Source organism: Misgurnus anguillicaudatus, chromosome 1 (genome assembly GCF_027580225.2).
Source record: "Misgurnus anguillicaudatus chromosome 1, ASM2758022v2, whole genome shotgun sequence".
Taxonomy (NCBI): Eukaryota; Metazoa; Chordata; class Actinopteri; order Cypriniformes; family Cobitidae; genus Misgurnus; species Misgurnus anguillicaudatus.
In genome coordinates, this window is record NC_073337.2 from 21703311 (window position 1) to 21724978 (window position 21668).

General features: G+C 35.8%; 1 protein-coding gene across 12 annotated transcripts in view; it reads left to right on the forward strand.

Annotated features, from left to right (window-relative positions):
* Nucleotides 1-21668, forward strand: part of LOC129432202 (uncharacterized) — a 109016-nt gene that overhangs the window by 33012 nt on the left and 54336 nt on the right. For all 12 annotated transcript variants that reach the window (XR_008640010.2, XM_055190453.2, XM_055190458.2 and 9 more), the window contains 3 exons: nucleotides 8386-8569; nucleotides 17166-17627; nucleotides 18312-18752. Coding sequence is in view for 11 of the 12 variants with exons in the window: in XM_055190453.2 (XP_055046428.2) it covers nucleotides 8386-8569; nucleotides 17166-17627; nucleotides 18312-18752 (1087 nt within the window). In the remaining variant the exon portion in view is untranslated. The remainder of the gene's footprint in view (nucleotides 1-8385; nucleotides 8570-17165; nucleotides 17628-18311; nucleotides 18753-21668) is intronic.

A 21668-nucleotide genomic window follows, 5' to 3' on the forward strand; every position in this document is an offset into this window, starting at 1 on the left:
ATTATAAAGACGTAGCCCAGGACAATGACTACAAAATATGGAGGATAGACAAATATTAAAATTTTACTCACACCTGAGATTTTTATTTTTCAATGTATTTTTTGTATATTCTAATAAAACTTAGATTCTTAAGACACTGTGGTTTGCTGTTTGGCAAAATTATTTTATCCATTAAATACCCACCAAGCAATTTTGCATTTAAGATGTCTATTAGCTGCCCAAACACAGCCCAGATGTCTAGGCTAAAACAAGGTTAAATTTGGGCCGTAACATTTAATTAGACATCCAACCATAGGCCAAAAATAAATGAAATAAAGAAATAAATGAAACCAACTACCAACCACTGTTGACTTTGCTTACATGAGGGAATGTCAAACATCTCACAAGTTATTTTGGCAAAAACAACAGGTAACCAAATTCAAGTTTATTTTGGATACAAGTGGGTTACTCATAGCCGGACTATACCGGGTCTAGTTAACCTAGACCATAAGTGTCCATATATACCAGTGTTTGATTTGGGTTGGAGCAAAACTGCACACTTCTGGACACTCCTGACCTAGACAATGAAATGACGGCTGACACTGCAAAAATTACTTTCTTACTTAGTATTTTTATCTTGTTTTCAGTAGAAATATCTAAAAGTTCTTAAATCAGGATGTATTTTCTTGATGCACAAAATGACCTATGAAAATAAGTCTAGTTTTTAGACAAAAAAATATACAATTTAAGTGAATTTGTGTTTAAAACGAGCAAAAAATCTGCTAATGGGGTGAGAAATTTTTTCTTGAATTAAGTGTTTAAGAAAGAAGTAAACTTATTTCAAGATTTTTTTTCACCCCATTGGCAGATATTTTTGCTTGCTTTAACTACCCAGTCTCACGACATTTCGTGATATAGTGACATCATTTTTTGATTATTTTTTCGTGATATTGTCACGAATTTTCACGTTTTTTCGTGATCGTTTCACAAATTTCTGTTTATTTGTAACGTATTGTTTACTCAACTGCTTTTTCCTATTTTCAAACCATTGTCGCTTCGGTTTAGGGTTAGATTTAGTCTTTGCGTTAGGGTGTCACTTTAAGTATTGGATTATACAATTGTTTCTGAATTATTTTTTTATATTTTCTGATTTTTAACCATTGTCGCCTGTCATTAGGGATAGAGTTGGGTTTGGGTAAGGATGCCATTTCATGTAAATCTAACCCTAAACCTAAAGCGACAATGGTAAGAAAATAGGACAAAACAGTTGGGTAACCAATACGTGACATTTACACGTAAACAGAAATTTGTGAAAAAGTTACGTGACTATATCAAAATTTTGTGAGACTGGGCTGGTTATAAGCACAAATTCACTTAAATTAACTAGACTAGGTCATTTTGCTCATCAAGAAATACATCTTGATTTAAGAAATTTTAGATATTTGTACTAAAAACAAGACAAAAATACTAAGTAAGAAAGTCATTTTTTGCAGTGTAATGTTTTGTTTAATTCAACTTAAAAGTTTGAGATGTTTTATGTCATGAATTTTCTTTGGGGGATGCTGAAAAGTTTGAGAACTATTGCTGTGAAAAGTGCACTGTAAAAAAAATTAATGAAATTAAGTTAAGCAATTTCAACTTGTGTTTACACTGCAAAAAATGAATTTCAAGAAAAAAAATCTAAGTATTTTTCTCTTGTTTTCGGTAAAAATATCTAAAAATTCTTAAATTAAGATGCTTTTTCTTGATGAGCAAAACGACCCAAGAATATAAATCTAGTTTTTGGAACAAAAATATCAAATTTAAGTGATTTTGTGCATAAAACAAGCAAAAAAATCTGCCAATGGGGTAAGCAAAAAAATCTTAAGTTTAAGAATTTTTTAAGAAAAGTTCAAGAAAAATGTGCTTACCCCATTGGCAGTCTAGACTAGTCCTAGACTTAAACACTTTTAAGAGCTCTCCAAACTGAAAACAACTTGCACTTACATATCTTAAAATACATCAGTGCCCTTTGTTTTACCTCAAAATGCACACAGGTAATGTTTTTAGTAAGGCATGTTTGTTAAAACTAGTTATATTTCCTAATTAAACTAAGGCCTAGTCCTGGATTAAGCTAATCCTGGTCCGGGAAACCGCCCCTTAATGTAGTTTCAAAGTGATGTACTCATTTAAAGGTGATGCAAGTTTTAGATAACACTTTACAATATGGTTGTATTTGTAAACATCAGTAAGTTTAGCATTAGCTAGCACAAACTAACAATAAGTAATATAGTTTTTCATCATTAATCTTTGTTAATGTTTATTTATGCCAATACAGTTATATATGTTAGTTCATGGTGCATTAACTATTGTTAAAGGAAAACACCAACGTTTTTCAATATTTTATTATGTTCTTACTTCAACTTAGATTAATTAATACATACCTATTGTTTTTTAATGCGTGCACTTTTAATCTTTGTACAGCGCTTCTTGAATGTGTTAGCATTTAGCCCCATTCAGTCCTATTGCTCCAAACTAAAATTTAATTTTATGTCACCATACTTACTCGTTTAACTTCTCATAACAGTCTTTAAAGGACAAGTTTGGTATTTTACACTTAAAGCCCTGTTTTCAGATTGTTTATGATGAAATAGAACGGTTTTGACTGAAATTTCGACATATGCGGCTGCCCCGAGAATTTTTGGGTGTTTGTTGTTTCACCTCCCACGTCTACAATGGTTGTATAGGTGCACTGGAACAATCCTTCCTAAAATGCATTAAACTTTCGTTTACAAAGGCGTGAAACTCACTGAGTGGTCAGGGGTGTTCACTGATATGCTCACACAAAAATTGCTGCAAAAGATGCTTTCCAACAAGTGTTTTACCTTTCGTTGTAAACGTGTGGACCTATTTTTTCAAACGCCTCACACCCGTATATTCTTCCGCTGAGAGCTTGAATAATAGACACTCCAGCCCAGTTGCTGGCGATAATCCACCTTTGCCAATTGCAAGAATACAAACAACGTTCCCGGTGCGGAGTAATACTGTACCTCACAGCACATCTAATACAAGTCAATGGAGTTGGACAAAAACTACGATAAAACCTGTTTGAAAGCATCTTTTGCAGTTATTTTTGTGTAAGCATACCAGTGAACACCCCTGACCACTCGGTGAGTTTCACGTCTTTGTAAACGAAAGTTTAATGCATTTTAGGAAGGATTGTTCCTGTGCACCTATAAAGCCATTATAGAGGTGGGAGGTGATACAAGAAACACCCGAAAATTCTCGGGCCAGCATCATATGTCCAAATTTCAGTTAAAACCGTTTTATTTCATCATAAACAATCTGAAATCAGGGCTTTAAGTGTAAAATACTTGTCCTTATAGGGAAAACATGGAAGTCTTTGGTGGCTTCTAAATTCATCCCTGTTTGGATCCTAAGAAATGAATGGGGATAGGCTAAATGCTAACACATTCAAGGGGCGCTGTACAAAGAATAAGTGCATAGTGCACACATTGAAAAAAAGATAGGTATGTATTAATTAGTCTAAGTTGAGGTAAGAACATAGTAAAATCTTGAAAAACGGTGGTTTTTTCCTTTAATAGTGACAACTTTGGATCACTGCTAAAGTATTGTTCATTGTTAGTTTATGTAATAATAATGCATTAAATAATGTTAACACATACCATCTTATTGTAAAGTGTTACAATTTTTTGATATTGAAATACCTACCCTGTACACAATATCCCATATCTACGTTTAATGTTTAGGTGTCCTGTGCAGGAGTTTAAGAGTTTTAAAGAGAAGGTGAAAGGAATAAGACGGATGAGACGGAAAAAGTAGCCTCATTGTCTGGCGGGTCTGAAAGTAGAAAGTTGCTCAAAATGCTAAGCTGCATCTGAGATTGGCTTCTGACACGAGCGGCTAATCAGATTTGGTTCTCCCAATCCCGGAGACTCCACAATGCTTCCCACTGTCATCTTTTCCCCTCCTCTCCTCCGCTTCTCTCTTACTCATCCCTCTGTCCTACAGAAAAGCTAATTACAGCGCAGGCAGAAACACAAATCTGGCTGATTGAAAAAGTCACTCTTTTTCAGCAGGGTTTAACCTTGTTAGCGCTAAGCCTGGCTTTCTTAGACATCAGGCCGTTTTGAGAGGAATCCTCTGTTCCCTGCAGACAGAGAGACAGAGACACACTTCTGTTTGGGCCCCGATTGCCTCGGCCTCCGCCCTCCACCCCTCCCTACAGAGGGTTCACACAGAGGCAGTGCTATTAAGTGTGTGTGTATGGACGTACATGTGTTTGTGAAGGGCCTGAGGAGTGTATGCTTGGCGAAGGCCATCTGTGACTTCTGGTTTACAGGCTCCCTACATTCACGAGCGCGCATCGGCCCCGTCTCCGTCAGAAGGCTGTCCGGCACGAACACGCGAGGTTAATGACATTAGCACAGTCAGTGTGCGTGTGTATGCCCGCAGTGTGGGCTGCCTGACGCCAGGGGGTCGTGTCATTTCCTGCAGGCCCCTAAAAAGCCCACACACTGGGCCCGAGGACCCTCAGGCCCGACATGGGGCTACAAACACCATCACAAGGTCAAAGACACTTAGAGTTTAATACACAATGCAACTCTCACACGACTCTAAACAGATTCTGGAAGTAAATGCTTCCCTTTCACGAAGGTTGGATTTAGCTTGAGAGTTAGTTTAGGGAATGCTGGACGTGTGCAGTCCATTGTGATGTGATGTGTAAACATCTTATTCACGTAAGGAGTCGATGGTTATGAGATATTATATGTTAGGAGCATTAGAGTATTGATTTTTTTTTCAATATTAAAAATTGCAAGATTTTATTTTTACTAAATGATCTTTACATAGATGGGTCATTCTACAAAAAAGGTGGAAATGCTTGTCCCTTGCTTTTGCAGACCCCTTAATCATTTAATTTGACCCAATAATCCCATAATGATATATATTTAATAAATATACACTTTCCTTAAAATGATGAGAGAGTTTACTTATTTAATTTTCTTTTTTTTTCTTTTTTAAAACTTTTTTTAAAATGTCTGGTCTTGAAAATTGCCCTGTCCCTTTGATCATACATGGAAGTTGAACTGTGAACTTATTATTTAAAACCAGATTTTTTATAAAACAAATCTAATTTACATTTACCTTTAACCCTGTATGAATGTACTACAACACTGAAATGGTAAAAATACACTATTAATATTAATAATATCAAATAAATATTTGTCCCCCAAATTTATGTCATTGGTGTTACCCTACCCAAAGCACTTTTATTTTGAAACAATGCATCAGATCTTTGAAGTTTTTCTTGGGTCAAGAGGTCAGGGAAAGAAGTGCAGTGGAGGAAGGCATAAGGTTTGTGAGATGTCTTACCTTATTTGTCTAAAATATCATGATATATCTAAGAAGATTTTTTGGATGTCATTAGTGTTACTCTTTTTTTATAGCTGGGAGTGTTAAGATCTTTACATAAAAATACATTATACTGAATAAGTATGTGATTGTTACATCTCTGATGAAATAGCACATGGCTAATGGCAGCCATTTTGTTCAAATATTTTTTTTTCTGTAAATTGTCATTAGTGTTACCATCATTGGTGTTACCGTCATTAGTGTTACTTCTCTAATGAGTACTTTCTAAGCACTATTCCTTTAACTGACCAACATAAAAGCATAAAAACAAAACAAGATGAAACAATTTTTAAGTTTTATCATATTCATTATCTATTATTATATTCTAATTTTGTCATTTGTGTTACATTGTGTCATTGGTGTTAAACCAAGTTTTGGTGTTGTGAATGTATTTTCTTGTACTTTCTAGTAATATTTTGTTGTTTATATGGGATGTAAGACATTGTTGATATTTCAGTCTTTGCATCAAAGCCTTTTTGGTTGAATATTTTTGTTTTTGTTGGTTTTAAAGAAAAAAGTCAAACTGAGAATCAAATAATTTCATACAATGCTGTGTAAAGATCAGGAATTTAATTAAACAAATATTAATAATTAATTATTTTTCTTGCTGTTATCATTCCTCTACTCAACCTAAATACACAAGCTGTAATGAGAAAAAATTTTTAGTATCAACATTAATGTTGTTTAAATCACAGGTAACACCAATGACAAATAAATGACTCATGGATTCTTTATTAAAATGTATTAAAAAGTTAAAAATAGATTAAGCTCCCCGTTTTGCGGATTCATATATTTGACAAGTTAAATAATGCTATTAAAGAAGTTTTGGGTATGTTGAAAGAAGTTCATTTAAGCAAATTTCCATCACCCGAATTCCACCTTTTCTGTAGAATGACCCATATGTAAAAAAAACAGTAAATCACAAATAATCTGGGTCATATACGGTAGGTGTAATCGCTGACTATGACCCTAAAAAGTTTAAATATTAAACATTTTGTTTAGACAAAGTGCTTTCTCATTTGTAAGTCACTTTGTATAAGTCATCTGTAAACAGAAACATTTAAATAGCTGTAGGGTGTGCAAACATCTTGCTTCAAAAAATAAAAAAAATAATGTGGATGCAAATACGACTGTTAACGTCCACGAAGAACAAGTTTAGTCTCACTTGTATGACCAGGTTAAAGGCATTAGTCTAATTATGGGCTTTTAAGGATTTAGTACGGTGAAGATTACATGTTTCACTAACCATAACAACGTGAAGAAAAGGGAATGGCCATTTTCAGGTGTTTGAGACAGGTGTGTTGAAGTGAATGAATGAAAGAATGACTGAAGTCAGATAAAAGGTGAGAAGGATCTGTTTGTATCAGAAGAGAGCTTCGCCAGTGTCCATTACAAGTGTAAAATAGTTTCGGGTCATCGCTCTCGGCTCCTAATGCGAGGAACAGGGAGCTCCTGTCCCTTTTGATAACATTGTCAGTTCAGACCGAACCGTGTTTACTCAGCAATTTACTGTCAGTCAATTGAAAAGAGATAAAGACTTTGAGACGTGTGTGTGTATTTGCGCTTGTTAACATTGCCCTGTGGCATTGGGACAGGTTAGGGCTTGCGCTCTGGCTTAAAGGCAGAGTGGCACCCGTCTGGCCTCACAAAACGAAAACACTCACACCACAAACACACAGACCTACAAAAAATCTTTGACAGGTGATAAATCTTAAACAACTGCTGGGGTAAGATGACAAGAAGTGTGCGCAGGCCTACGTTTGTGTGTTCACATTAAAACTAATTTATTTCGGTCCGTTTGTTATGTAAAAACAGAAGTAAAGTAAAGTACCCCGGGGTTGTGTGCTCACTTTTAACTTTTAAAGGTTAATGTTGACTGACTGCTGAGCGCTACTTTCTTTTATGAAGGTAACTGGGCATTATCTTAACTGGGTGCTGTCTTTGGAGAAACAATGCTGACTGTATGTGTAAAGCAATTTTTACAAGTTAACACCAGAGGGCACTATAGAGAGGTTTAATTGAAAGTCCTTAAAAATATATATTTTTTTAAGCTGCTGAGCTATTTTGTAAAATGTAAAATTCAAAAGCAAACTTATGCATTGACATTTTAAGTAACTACCCTTTCAGAAAAAAATACAAGAAGGTACACATTGCAAAAAAATGATTTTCAAGAAAAAAATTCTTAGTATTTTGTCTTGTTTTCAGTAAAAATATCTAAAAATAAAGATTAAGATGCTTTTTCTTGATGAGCAAGATTTTTGGCAGATTTTTTGCTTGTTTTATGCACAAAATCACTTAGATTTTATATTTTTGGTCTAAAAACTAGACTTATTTTCTTCGGTCGTTTTTCTCATCAAGAAAAAGCATCTTAATTTAAGATTTTTTTAAATATTTTTACTGAAAACAAAGACAAATTACTATAAAAAAAATAAATAAATTTAAATAATTTTTTTGCAGTGCAAAAGCTGTCATTTGGGTGGTACCTTTTCAACTTTTGTACCTTAATATTGGTACCTTAGATCAGTGGTTCCCAAACTTTTTCAGCGTGCGGCCCCCCTTGTGTACGGTGGATTCCTTCGCGGCCCCCCGAAGAAAATTTGTGACAAGAAACTGTTCTAAAACTCCCATTTTAATAAAAAACATTAAATTATACAAAAAAGTAGTGCTTTTGGTTAGTAGCCTTATTGTTTTTAGGTTTAATTACACAGAATTTATGATAAATTAATGTATTTCATAAAATGTCATAAATCTGGGGCCCCCCTGGCACCATCTCGCGGCCCCCAGTTTGAAAACCACTGCCTTAGATGTACACACTAGAACCTATCTGTACCAAAATGGTACAATAGGACCTTTTTTGAAAGGTAGTGTCCCAGTGACAACTTTTGTACCTTTTTTGTCTATGTGGGTAACTTCGTTGTTGAATGGTACCTAAAAAATGCCCTATTTTTGTATTATTTGTTCCTGTTTTTAATTTTTGCATACCAATCTGTTTAGGTTATCTTAAGACAGAATGGACCTCTGCCCATGTGTTCACGTTTTCATGCTCATATGGAGGCCTGCCCGATCCGCTCTAGCCACCCGTATTTCCCTAAAACGCAGCCCAGACCTCAGCCTATTCATCTGGGGCAAAAACAAAGACGGCAGTCCCCGAGTGCCCCACATCATCAAGCATGGCCAGGTCAGTACTGAAATATTATTGATTATGATTTTAGTTTTCTCAACATGATTACTAACAGTACTTTCCAGTAGCTCAATTGGTAGCAATTTGTGTTAGCCGCACCAAGGTTATGGGTTCGATCCCAGGGAACACACATACTGTATACCTTGAATGCATCTGTAGGGGAGAGTGGGGTACAAAGTAATGCTTTTTGACTTTTGCTCTATCATTCAAAAAATATTTTAATTAGATTAATCTTTTTTTAACACATACAACAAACACATATCTGCTACAAATGAACACTTAAAGTTTGTTTGTGGGACCTATCGTTATCATGCAATTACACTGAAAGTGACAGGAGTGTAAACGTGACAACTTACCCCATTGGTTTAAACACAAATAATTCAATACAATACTAACTAAAGGTGGATATTGTTTATATATTTGCATATAATAGATAAATATCCACAAATTCATTTATACATTCGTTATGCATCAATATAAATAGATTTTTTGAAAGGGCTGCACAGTTAAGAAAAAAAAATATAATTGTAAGTTATTTCCCCTGATATTGTATTAGGAGTTATCATTTTGATTAATAGCATTTACATTGTTTTCATTTTATTATCATACTGGAGGCTTAGTGTAACACTGTGTGACAACTAACCCCACTGTGTAAAAATGTATTCAAACCCTGCTGTTATGTTTTAGGTAACAAGACAGTGATAAAAAATATAAGGTTGGATTTGTTGACTTACACACCCAACTCAGGAAAAAAAACACAAGATGAAGAAATGTACTTTTATGCCTCCAAAACACTCTTTGTTCAATATCTTAACCAAAACACATCAAAACGTTTCACTAATTCACAAGAGATCATCTTCTGACAGTAAGAGAAAAACACCAAAGCACAGATTGCTCGGCCCTAAATATTTAAGTAGCTGTGTTACAATTAACCCTGCGTTAGTTTGCCCCCCGCTCACCCCTATAATGCAGTTTTAGTTTTAAATGGTTAAACTTTGCAGAACTTTTACATGTAAATGTACTTTAATTTGTAGGTATGGGCTAAATTAAGCAGCGTTCTGCCTTTTGCTTGAATAGACATGACAAGATCAGTTACTGCTTTCCTTTATAGGAACCAATAAGTATATTAATATTGAGAGAGTATATTGATTTAAAAATACAATAAAGCGGTATTTTGTCCATTAAAACACATTCATATATGTGACCCTGGACCACAAAACCAATCATAAGGGTCATTTTGTTTTTTTAATTAAGATCTATTCATTACCTCAAAGCTCAATAAATAAGCTTTTTATTGATGTGTGGTTTGTTCGAATAGGACAATATTTTACCAAGATAAAATCTGGAATCTGAGGGTGCAAAAAATCTAAAAATTGAGGAAATCGCATTTAAAGTTGTCCAAAAGACAGTCCTTAGCAAAACATATATGATAAATACATTTTTGATAGAAAATATCTTCATGAACATGATCTTTACGTAATATCCTTATGAATTTTGGCAAAAAATCTATCATTTTGACCCATACAATGTATCGTTGGCTATTGCTACAAATATACCCAGGTGATTCTCACGAAACCATTGAAACACCACGGCACTAATGATTTTAGCTTTAAAATGTGTAATATAGTAACATTAAAAAGCATCAGAATTAACACAATACTGTGTTCTACCTTGCACAATGTGTGATTTCAACATAAGAATTTATAATTGGAAATTTTATCTCATTTTCTGCTGAAATTCTCATTACCGCAATGTGTCCGGCTGTGTTTGAACATGCGTTATGTTGTAATTTAATCAAATTAACACAAAAATATTAAGAAAAAAATAAATGGATGTTTTGCTAGACTACTTTAGATGACAGAAAAATATTTACTGAATATTCATGTATAATAATAATGAAGAAAAATTAGGAAAATGATGTGTCCATGCCTGATGTTCTCATCCTCCGCAACACTTTTTGAGAACAGTTTAAGCACACATACAGAATTTTAATAAAGTTTGATTTTGAGTGACCAAGCACATGGACCAGTTACTTCAAGATGGCTACCAGGTAAGATCATTTTTTTACAGTTAATTTGAAATATTGTCTTGTCAGAATGCTTACACGACATTTTGATTATCATTACCGCAACAGATGCTTATTAAATGTTAATTTAATTAATAGAAGCATAATACTTTGATTTTAAATGCATGTGCAGAATCTCCAAATTATGTTCTTTCAGGTTTGTCATGTCATTTTGAAAATATGTCAGTGTTGATGTTTTCTGACTGTTGCGGTAATGAGATTTTTTAGGACTAATTTTTTAAATTATGTTACAAAAAGTGTTAAATGATAAGTAAAAGTTTTTAAATTAATGTTCCCATTTACTCCAGACTTTGTTTTTCAATGTCTGGTGGGAAAAAAAGTAAATTTAAGCAATTTTTACATTTTCATGCTTGACATTTTTAAAACCAAGTTTTCGTGAGAATCACCCACCCGTGCGGCTTATGACTGGTTTTGTGGTCCAGGGTCACATATTACCTAAAAGTGCCACTTTCTTTAATCTTTTTTCTATTTAGGAAAAATTACCTCAATTACACCACTAACATGAAGACTTCCCATTCAAATATATCTTAAATAACATTAATAATCATTTTACCTCTTTAAAACCGAAGGTGTGTTTTTGTTTGGCGCCGCCCTCCTGGTGAAACCTATTTGAAGCCAGAGTGCTGTGTGTAGGTATTTTGAGAGGATTGGTCATTAACACACATCACGGTGTCTTCCATAGCATGCTCGGGAGTCAACAGAGATGGGAGCATTACTCCACATCACAGGCCAAAACTAATTATACAGCCATATGGTGCTCGGAGAGTCGAACAATCGACCCCGACCTGCCTTTAGCTCCCCAAGGAGAGAGCAGGGGGGTGAGGCAGCGACAGTGTGATATGACACATGTCGTGCACAGACACACACACACACACACACGCCCTATTCGTGTGTATGTGTGAGATTGTGACAGATGGACTAGCAATGGTATTGTAAGAACAGCAGTACAGCTATGCACCCTTTACTCTCTCTCTCTCTCTCTCTCTCTCTCTGCCAATCTCTCGCTCTACATTCACTCAATGCTTTTCTCTGGCTTTTCTATCCTCTGACTCCTCGGTGACACAGACTGAGTGGAACAAGCGTGTATTGTGTGGGGGTCTGGTCTGCTTGAACACAGGCCCCTGCTGGGGGACTCACACAACACCGGCCTGGCGAGAGACAAGCAAGAGGGACAACAAACGTACAGTGAACAAACGATAGGGAAGAGCTGGGGACTTCGCCTTATTCATGCACTGCAAAAAATGACTTACTTTCTTAGTATTTTTGTTGTGTTTTCAGTACAATATCTAAAATATCTTAAATCAAGATGCATTTTCTTGGTGAGCAAAATGACCTAAGAAAATAAGTCTAGTTTGTAGACAAAAATAAATTACAATTTAAGTGAGTTTGTGCCTAAAGGAAGCAAAAAAATCTGTTGATGGGGTACGAAAAAAAATCTTGAAATAAACAGAAAAATGTTCTTAACCCATTTGCAGATTTTTTTTCACTTAAATTCACTTAAATTTGATATATATATATATACAGTTGCAATCAGAAATATTCAACCCCCTCACCTCAAAAAACATTATAGTGATGTTGATAAAAAAAATAATAAAAATCTCTTGGAATGTTAAATATTCTGGAAATCTTCTTATACCCAAGGCCCTTCAGATGTGATGAAATAATCTCCTCTCTTAGCTTTTGTGGAAGCTCCTTTGTCTTTCCCATGATTGCAACTCACCTTGAAGACCTTGATGGTTGGGATTTATATATGCATCACAGAAGCAAATGAAGGATCGTTATAGAGTTCCTAAAGGCTTAATGATGTTTCAGCTCCACTTCAGGCCATAAAAACTGTCAGAAAGCTTTAAAAATAACAATATTATATAGGGGTTGAATAATTGTGACATGGCTATCTTAACAAAATATACTATTACACACAAATACTACATAAAACATTTTTTGTTTTGATGTTATGCCTCACTTAACTCATAAAAACTCATCCAAAGTAGAATCCCGCACCTTGAAAATATTTTTTTTTATAAATCCTTAAAACTCTTTGGGGGTTGAATATTTCTGATTGCAACTGTATATATATATATATATATATATATATATATATATATATATATATATATATATATATATATATATTTTTTAAACTAGACTTATTTTCTTAGGTCATTTTGCTTATCAAGAAAATATGTCTTGATTTAAAAAAAAAGATATTTGTATTGAAAACAAGACAAAAATACTAAGTCATTTTTTGCAGTGTGTACATTTTTGTTTGTGTACCTACATTACATTTTTAAAGTCCCCCTGTGGTGAAAATCAAGCTTTTATTGTTGTTTATATGTCTATGTGGTGTTTTTAGTATGCTAACAGCATTTCTGAGTATTTTCTTTATAAAATTGCATTTTCAAAGGAAAGATTCAAAAAAGCGGTTGAGGTTGCCTCCTTCGTCATGTTTCCTACGTCACACTGCAAAAAAATTATTTTCAAGAAAAAAAATTCTTAGTATTTTTGTTTTGTTTTCAGTAAAAATATCTAAAAAAAATTTAATTAAGATGCTTTTTCTTGATGAGCAAAATGACCCAAGAAAATAAGTCTAGTTTTTAGACCAAAAATATCAAATTTAAGTGGTTTTGTACATAAAGAAGCAAAAAATCTGCCAATGGGGTAAGCAAAAAAATCTTGAACATTTTTCTTAAACACTACATTCAAGAAAATACCCCATTGGCAGATTTTTTTGCTTATTTTAAGCACAAATTCACTTAAATTTGATATATATTTTTTAAAAACTAGACTTATTTTCTTGCTTTTTCTTGATGAGCAAAATGACCCAAGAAAATAAGTCTAGTTTTTAGACTAAAAATATCAAATTTAAGTGATTTTGTACATAAAATAAGCAAAAAAATCTTGAAAATGTTTCTTAAACACTAAATTAAAAAAAAAAACATTTGCAGTGTAAACATAGTTTTTAGTTTAGTTCAGAGCATCCACCAAAATGGCTGATCATCCACAGAAAAAAACCGCCAGATACGCTGAATTAATTTTAATTAAAAACCCTTTTAAAATTCGGGAGCTTCTCTGATTGGTGGACTTCGAGAGTTCTACAATGCTTTGATGAATAAGTTGAATAAGGGGTGCTTCACATAAAGCGTAAACTTTACGCGCCGCTTTCTTCCGTCTTTCCAAAGCGCTTGTGTGCACCCGTAGCATCTGCCATTGCTAAGCAACCTAAGCATTGGGTGCAGTTGTGCCGAGCATAAAAAGAGAAAAAGAAATCAACGCCTATGGATCAGGTAATCTGGGCCATAGATATGAATAAAGTACGTGCAACTCGGGGACGAACTGTGAGCCTATCAGCTACGTGTCTGGAACTGGCGAATGTGGCATCTATGTGCATATATATCTATGGTCTAAGCTGATTTGATTAAGTGGAGGCAGGGACTAATTCACATATGCATAGATCCGTGTATACTAAATGAGTTGTAGAGTTAAATTCAAGCTATTTTTAAGGCATGAAGAAATTATCATCACAGGAAAACACTTTTGCATGTGCTGTTTTGATACTCAAAAATGAATTTTAAGGAATACAGGGAAATTTTAAGACCGTTTGTATTGGCTACAGTGTAAAGAATTTTTTTTTTTGTACAAATATAATTGCATATGTTACAGGCATATATGCATACTTTATTCAAGGTATACATTTTTATCAGCATGTGCGTTCCCTGGGCTCGTACATACAACCTTTTGCCCGGCTAACGCAATGCTCTACCAATCGAGCAACAGTTAGTAAATTGTGATTTAACTGCATTGCAACTAAATGAACAGTAATTCTAAAATGGCTTTCGGCCAACCAATTGTTTGCGTCTGCAGGCGAACGTTACATAATTGAGATGCATGATTTTGTGCTTTAGAGATCGCTCCTATGTGCATGCTGAATACAGCACGTCATGCTACAGGAAAGTCTTTGCAAATATCTCACAGCATGGGGCCCATAGAGCGAAGGAGTGAAATTTGACTCATTCGTTTACTTTGCTGTCATTGCATTCATAATTAGCTGTATGGGGTTTCTAATCCCAATTATGAGAGCGAGTTTCTTCATATAGTGGTCACAAGTGGTAATTATCATATCTTAGGGGCACTCTGCATATTGAGCTGGGAACTGGACAGCTGCTCCTGCGGAGGGACAGAGTTTTTGAGGGGAGGGGGGGTGTCCCGGGCCCTTGTTAGGAACTAGGGGCCCACAACAGGCAAAAGACTGTTTGCTCTGAGGCTCAGTGGAGTGGGGCAGCCTTAGCTATTGGGCTGGATGGCCTTTGCCTCTTTCCTCTCCTTTCTAGCTGTAAATGATGATGAATACGCTTTTTGCCTGACCCTCACGCTGGACCCCCGTGTTAATTATTCTGGACGTTTTTTGTGTGCCCCACACAATGCCTGTCATTAAGGCGGTATGCGTGCGTGTGTGTGTGTGTGGATGTACGTGAGTGTGTGTTTGACTGTTGAGGGGTTCATCTCTTTGAGACAGCTGCAGACTAGAGTCTGATGTGCATGTATTAGTCCTCTGTGCTGTGGAATGGTTTGTTATTTAGGGGAAGGGTGTTTCTGCTTTTAGGCATTAGCAATGTACTTCTCATTCACTTTTGTTTGAATATAGTTTTTCCTGAAACTCACTCTGCACAGTGACCCTAACCTTGACCCATGTGTAAAGCCGAAAGTATACTAGGGACGTCCGCGTATGCGCGCCGTCCGCATGACGTCATTTTCGTCATCAAGAGGGTCCGCGGCCGGCCGCGCGGACCGTCCGCGTGCAGCCCAAAATTTGAGACCGCGCGGACAGTGCGCGTACAGTCCGGATACAACAGCGCATGCGCGTGAAAATATTTAGACGGGGCACTCCACTATAAACAATTATACAAAGGAAATAGACAGCATTTGCGCACACACTATCGTTTTTCTTCTTTAACTTTAACTTCTTCCAAGAACAGAAAGCCCTGGAGCATGTTTGTTTGATTCCTGTCCTTTGTTGTCTTATTGTTTGTTTTAAACTGTGTTTGCAATGGTGGATCAGTTACTTTTCTTCACCTATCCTAATGTTTTAATGTTCTGTAAATGTCTCCAAATCAGTGCTGCCCTGACAGCCTGTTAGACTAATAATTTAAATAAGAAATCATTTGTATTGCGTATAGTGTCGAACGCGGCCATCCGCGTGTAGCCGCGGGGACTATACTCGGAAAGCTGCGCTGACGTGTGCGCGCGCGAGCCGGACGCGGAAAAAAGTATACCCGGGCCTTAACCTTCCCAAAAAGCACTTTTTACAATGTAGCATTTTTTCAAAGCAGCTTTACAAGAAGTTACAGAAATACTATACTTGAATTATAGCATGCAGAATAGAATAGAATAGAATAGAATAGAATAGAATAGAATAGAATAGAATAGAATAGAATAGAATAGAATAGAATAGAATAGAATAGAATAGAATAGAATAGAATAGAAATTAGAAAATTACAAAATGTAAAATAAAATAAAATAAAAATATAAAAAATAAAATATAAAAAAATAAAATAAAGTAGAACAAAATAGAGTAGAATAGAATAGATTAGAAATAGAATAGAATAGAAAAATACAAATAAAATAAAAATATATAAAAAATAAAAAAAATAAAAAAGAATAGGATAGAAAAAAAAATTAAATATAAAAAAATTAAATAAAATAGAACAAAATAGAATAGAATTAGAATAGAATAGAAAAAAAAATTAAAATAAAATTAAAATATAAAAAATGAAAAATAAAATGAAAAAGAATAGAATAGAAAATGAAAAATAGAATAGAATATGAATAGAATAGAAAATTAAAAAATTATTTTTTTTAAATAAAATAAAAATATAAAAAATGTAATATAAAAAATAAAATAAAACAAAATAGAATAGAATAGAATTAGAATATAATATAAAAAATGAAAATGAAAATATAAAAAAATGAAAAATAAAAAAGAATAGAATAGAAAATGAAAAATTAAATAAAAAAGAATAGAATAGAATAGAATAGAATAGAATAGAATGGAAAATATAAAAAAAAGAAAATGAAAAATTAAATAAAAAAGAATAGAATAGAATAGAATGGAAAATATAAAATAAAATAAAAAAGAATAAAATAGAAAATGAAAAATAAAATAAGAAGAATATAAAATAAAATATAAAATAAAAAGAATAGAATAGAATAAAAAAATATATAAAACATAATAAAATAAATATATAAATAAAATAGAACAAAATAGAATGAATGTTAATTAATAGGATAGATAACAGGTGTCATGTTATACATGAACAGGAATGTAACATACTAGACACAGAAAATTTGCTAAAATACCATGAACAGGAATTCAACATGCATAGAAAGCTTGTATTCGCATATGAATTATACCTTAGCATTACATACTGAAGAACAGAATAATGAAGTCTTTTAAGATTGAATAATAATAATATAAGTGATATCCAATGTCCAAAAAAATTCTTTCCCCAGATAACAGGAGGACGCAATCTGTGAGCAATTCCAGTAGAAGACAATTTGCTGTGAATCTACCCCATGTGCCGCCATCCCCTAACCCAAGCGAAGCTTCTCTCGAACCCCCCGTTAGTCCATCTCCCACTTTTCGGTCTGTCGATCACCCTCAGAGATTCCCGTCTCCCAGCAAACACATCCCATTAGAAGATGAAGATGGGGAAGATGATGTACTCTCTCCACCAGACCTGATTCAGAGGCAACAAGAAAAGGATGGGGATGAAGCAATGACCCCAAGCACACTAAACACCCCTACAACCCCCAGCGTCCCAGCTACCCCAGGTACTCCAGCTACCCCAAGTACTCCAGGCACCCCGACCTCTTGTGTTACCCCAAATTCTTTGTCAGACTTCAGTCGGCCTGCATCCAGCCAGTTCAGTCGTAGCACTGACCTCAACAGCAGCTTCTCTGACGCCCTATCAGGTATGGAGACTATACTTTTTTGGGACATGGTTTGGGTGAATCCAGGACTAGGCCGTGGTTATATTAGGATATTTAAGTATTTTTTACAATCATACTTTAAAATAATACTGGTGTACATCTTGGGACAAAACAATGGCACTTATATATGTTACAAGATACGGTGAATGTGATTTCATCAAGTAGGATGTGATCCTGAATCAACATCATTGTTGGCCCTGGATCAACATTTTCATTAACCAATCAGATTTAAGGATTAGGATTGGGGTGTATATGTTAGATTTAGGTTTAGGATTGGGTTAGGGGCTTTAAAAAATTCTTACTAACTATTTTTCACACTAATTTCAGGGGTAAAAATGGTTAAAGTTAAGGGTAAGTTGGAGTTTCTTTGATTAAACCGTTGATCCAGGACCAACAAAAAATTTCATTTTTTCACTTTGTGAAATCATGGGGACCTACAAGATACGTAGTGCAAGTTGTTTTTAAATTAAGCAGCTCAAACATGCATTTTAGTCCAGGACTAGGATGAACCTTATTTGGGAAATCGCCCCCAAATGTTTGATTATCTTTTAGAAAGATTAAATATAAATGTACTGTAGATGGTTTACTACAGTTCAATGCTAGAGTTCAATACTTTGTTACTGGCAGAACCGTCTATAATACAATAAAATATCTCTTTGTTACCAGTAAACTTCAGCGTTGATGATGGTCCTGACAATGGCTCTGATGATGATGTTGATTACCACAACCAGAACAATAATTATACGATTGGCTCATCTACATCTCCACCTGATCCTCAATTCAGCTCTCCAGGAAGTTGTGGTCGGGCCACCTCACAGATGGAGTTCCCACAACCAGGTCACTTCAAACCTACTACCTTCCAACCAGACACCCCAATTTTTACCCGAAACATCCAGCCTCAGAGCCCTCAATTAAGGCAAGCTTCAGACGTCCAAAAGTTTACGGATGAAACCCTGAATGAACACCCCTCTCCGAGCCGGTCTAGTTTGAGTCCCAAGCTTTGCAGTCAGTCCAGACAGAGTCATTTCTCAGAAGTGGATAGTCGATCCGAATGGAACCTGTGGCCAGTGCTTCCTCCCATCATGTCTCAACCAGATGAATTGCAAGGTGAGTTTAAAAGGTTCCTACACTGTCAGAAAAAATGTAAAAAAGCTGTCACTGGGATCGAAGTTATTTATGAGGTAAATAGCTGTGTAATAACATTTCCGTCTCTTCCTGAAACACGCGGATTTGAAAAGCGCTGTGTCCCTTATTGGCCAGCTAACCTGTACGTTGTGATTGGCCTGAATACCTCTGACGGAAACACGATGCTCCTTACCATGTTTGAAAGATTCGGTGGCTAACAAGAGCTAACTTACAGGCTGTAAATAAAAGTGGGAGGAATGATGATAACGTCGGCCTTCTCTACATCACCAATCCCAGGAAGTAAACTCTTGCCTTCAATCCGTGTGTTTGTTGTAGTCCATGAAAAGAGATTTACGTTGGAGACGATAACTCGCATCATCGCTTACTTTGGGGTTTGTACCTTTTGCACATCGTTAACATGTACTAATACACACTTACACACTGAAGAATATTAAAAAACGTGAATCGGACCATAGGTGCTTTTTAACTCTTGTCAGTATTGCATTGGGGGCTAATCTTTCAAACATGGTAAGGAGCGTCACATTTCTGGGTGACGACAGAGGTATTCAGGGCAGACCAATCACATTGCACTGGTTAGCTGGCCAATCGAAGGACACTGCGCTTTTCAGAACGATGATACGATATACGGCATGTGGAAAATAATGTTTTTTTAACCATGAACCACACAAAAACATTGCATTAAAGGAATAGTCTACTCATTTTCAATATTAAAATGTTATAACCTTAACTAAGAATTGTTGATACATCCCTCTATCATCTGTGTGCGTACACGTAAGCGCTGGAGCGTGCTGCGACGCTTCGATAGCATTTAGCTTAGCCCCATTCATTCAATGGTACCATTTAGAGATAAAGTTAGAAGTGACCAAACACATCAACGTTTTTCCTATTTAAGACGAGTAGTTATACGAGCAAGTTTGGTGGTACAAAATAAAACGTAGCGCTTTTCTAAGCGGATTTAAAAGAGGAACTATATTTTATGGCGTAATAGCACTTTTGGGAGTACTTCGACTCGCCTGAAAAGTCCGCTCCCTTTCTCCCTCTCATAATGGGAGAGGGAGGGTGTTACTGCGCCGAGTGGAAGTACTCCCAAAAGTGCTATTACGCCATAAAATATAGTTCCTCTTTTAAATCCGCTTAGAAAAGCGCTACGTTTTATTTTGTACCACCAAACTTGCTCGTATAACTACTCGTCTTAAATAGGAAAAACGTTGATGTGTTTGGTCACTTCTAACTTTATCTCTGATTCCTTTAATACACAAAATAAAGCTACGTAATAGGTGCTCTTTAAGATATCGATTTGGCAGCCTAAGGTTGGCTATCCTTCTGGAGACATTTTCAAAAATGTAATCCTCTCGGATAATAAAACCTGCCCACACAGACAAACATACACGCACAGTAGGTCAGCGTGCTTTATCAAAAAGAGTCTCGCGTATTCATGCACACACGCAGGGGTCAGTCAGGCCAAATATCGCCGAACAATCGCCGTACCTCAGACATGAAAGAGAACAAAAGACAAAATCAAAGTCCGACCAGGAGCTTCAGCTTTTTCTACACACTGACAAAGTCATAAATATGGCAAGGAGCTTTTCTCCTCTATTCTGAAAGCGAGGGGGTTCTTTTGACGGGGAATCGGGCTGGTACCGTTTGATTCCTCAGTTCAAAGCAGCTCAGGCCTTTACAATGGGGGACGTTGTGGGGGCCGAGGGGTGGCGGCGGTGATGCCGGCTGTGTGGTGTTCTCCCTTTAGCCTCAGTCTCCCGTCTCCTCAGCTTTTTCTTTTTCTATTCTCTTCGGTCCCTGAAAGGCAGACGTGTGGAGCAGCGGTCATAAATCCGAGCTGACCGTCGCCTCGCTGACGGGCGAACAGTGTGTGAGCCTCAGCCACAATGCTTATTTCTTATATGCCCTCCGTTTGCTAATTTACCATCCCCTGGGTGGATAAAGGGCCCTGGGGCCAATGACATTTGACTCAAACTGAGTGTTTATAAAAGTGAGCATACTATTCAGAAATTGCAGAGAAATTTCTTTTTGTCAGAGAAGTGTTATAAAGAAACTGTCAAAAGAAGCAACAGGACAATTTCATTCACTTTTAAATGCAGCGTAGATTAAGTTGCATGATAATTTTTTGTTAAAAACAGTGCTTTTGCATTAAAAATGTTAGATATTTTATTTTTATATTTTTATTTATATCTCTCATTTTGCATCAATTGTGCATATCCGTGCCTCGCTCAAGAGGCTGTCATTCACCTTTTTCTAATTTCAATATATGTGTGTGTGTGTGTGTGTGTGTGTGTGTGTGTGTGTGTGTGTGTGTGCGGCGCGCATGTGTGCGTGTGTGTGTGCGTGTGTGTGTGTTTGTGTGAGTCTATACAGCACTGTGGGCCAGTCTAGGCTTTTTGTAAAGCTGTTTGGGTCTTTGTCACCTCCCTATGCTGTTTTCCGACAGTCAGTGGCCCACCCCACAGCGACCTCTTTCAGCCCCATCTCTAGAGTTCAACTGTCCTTGACAATGAGTGGGACCCCTGGACCTCACTGAGACCCCTTACCACACACACAGCAGGCCCCACACTGGCCCTTACAGTCTCCACATAATGTGACCAGTGAGAGAAAAAGTTGTCTAGCTCAGTGGTTCTCAAACTTTTTCTGCGTGCGGCCCCCCTTGTATACAGTGCATTCCTTTGCGGCCCCCCCAAAGAAAATTTATGACAAAAACAGTTCTAAAATGTAACTTTTTAATTAAACAAAACATATTAAATTATACAAAATAGTGATGTTGGTTAGTAGGCTTATTTTTTTTTTTTGGTTTAATTACACAAAATTTATGACAAATTAATGTATTTTATAAAATGTCATAAAACTGGGGCCCCCCTGGCACCG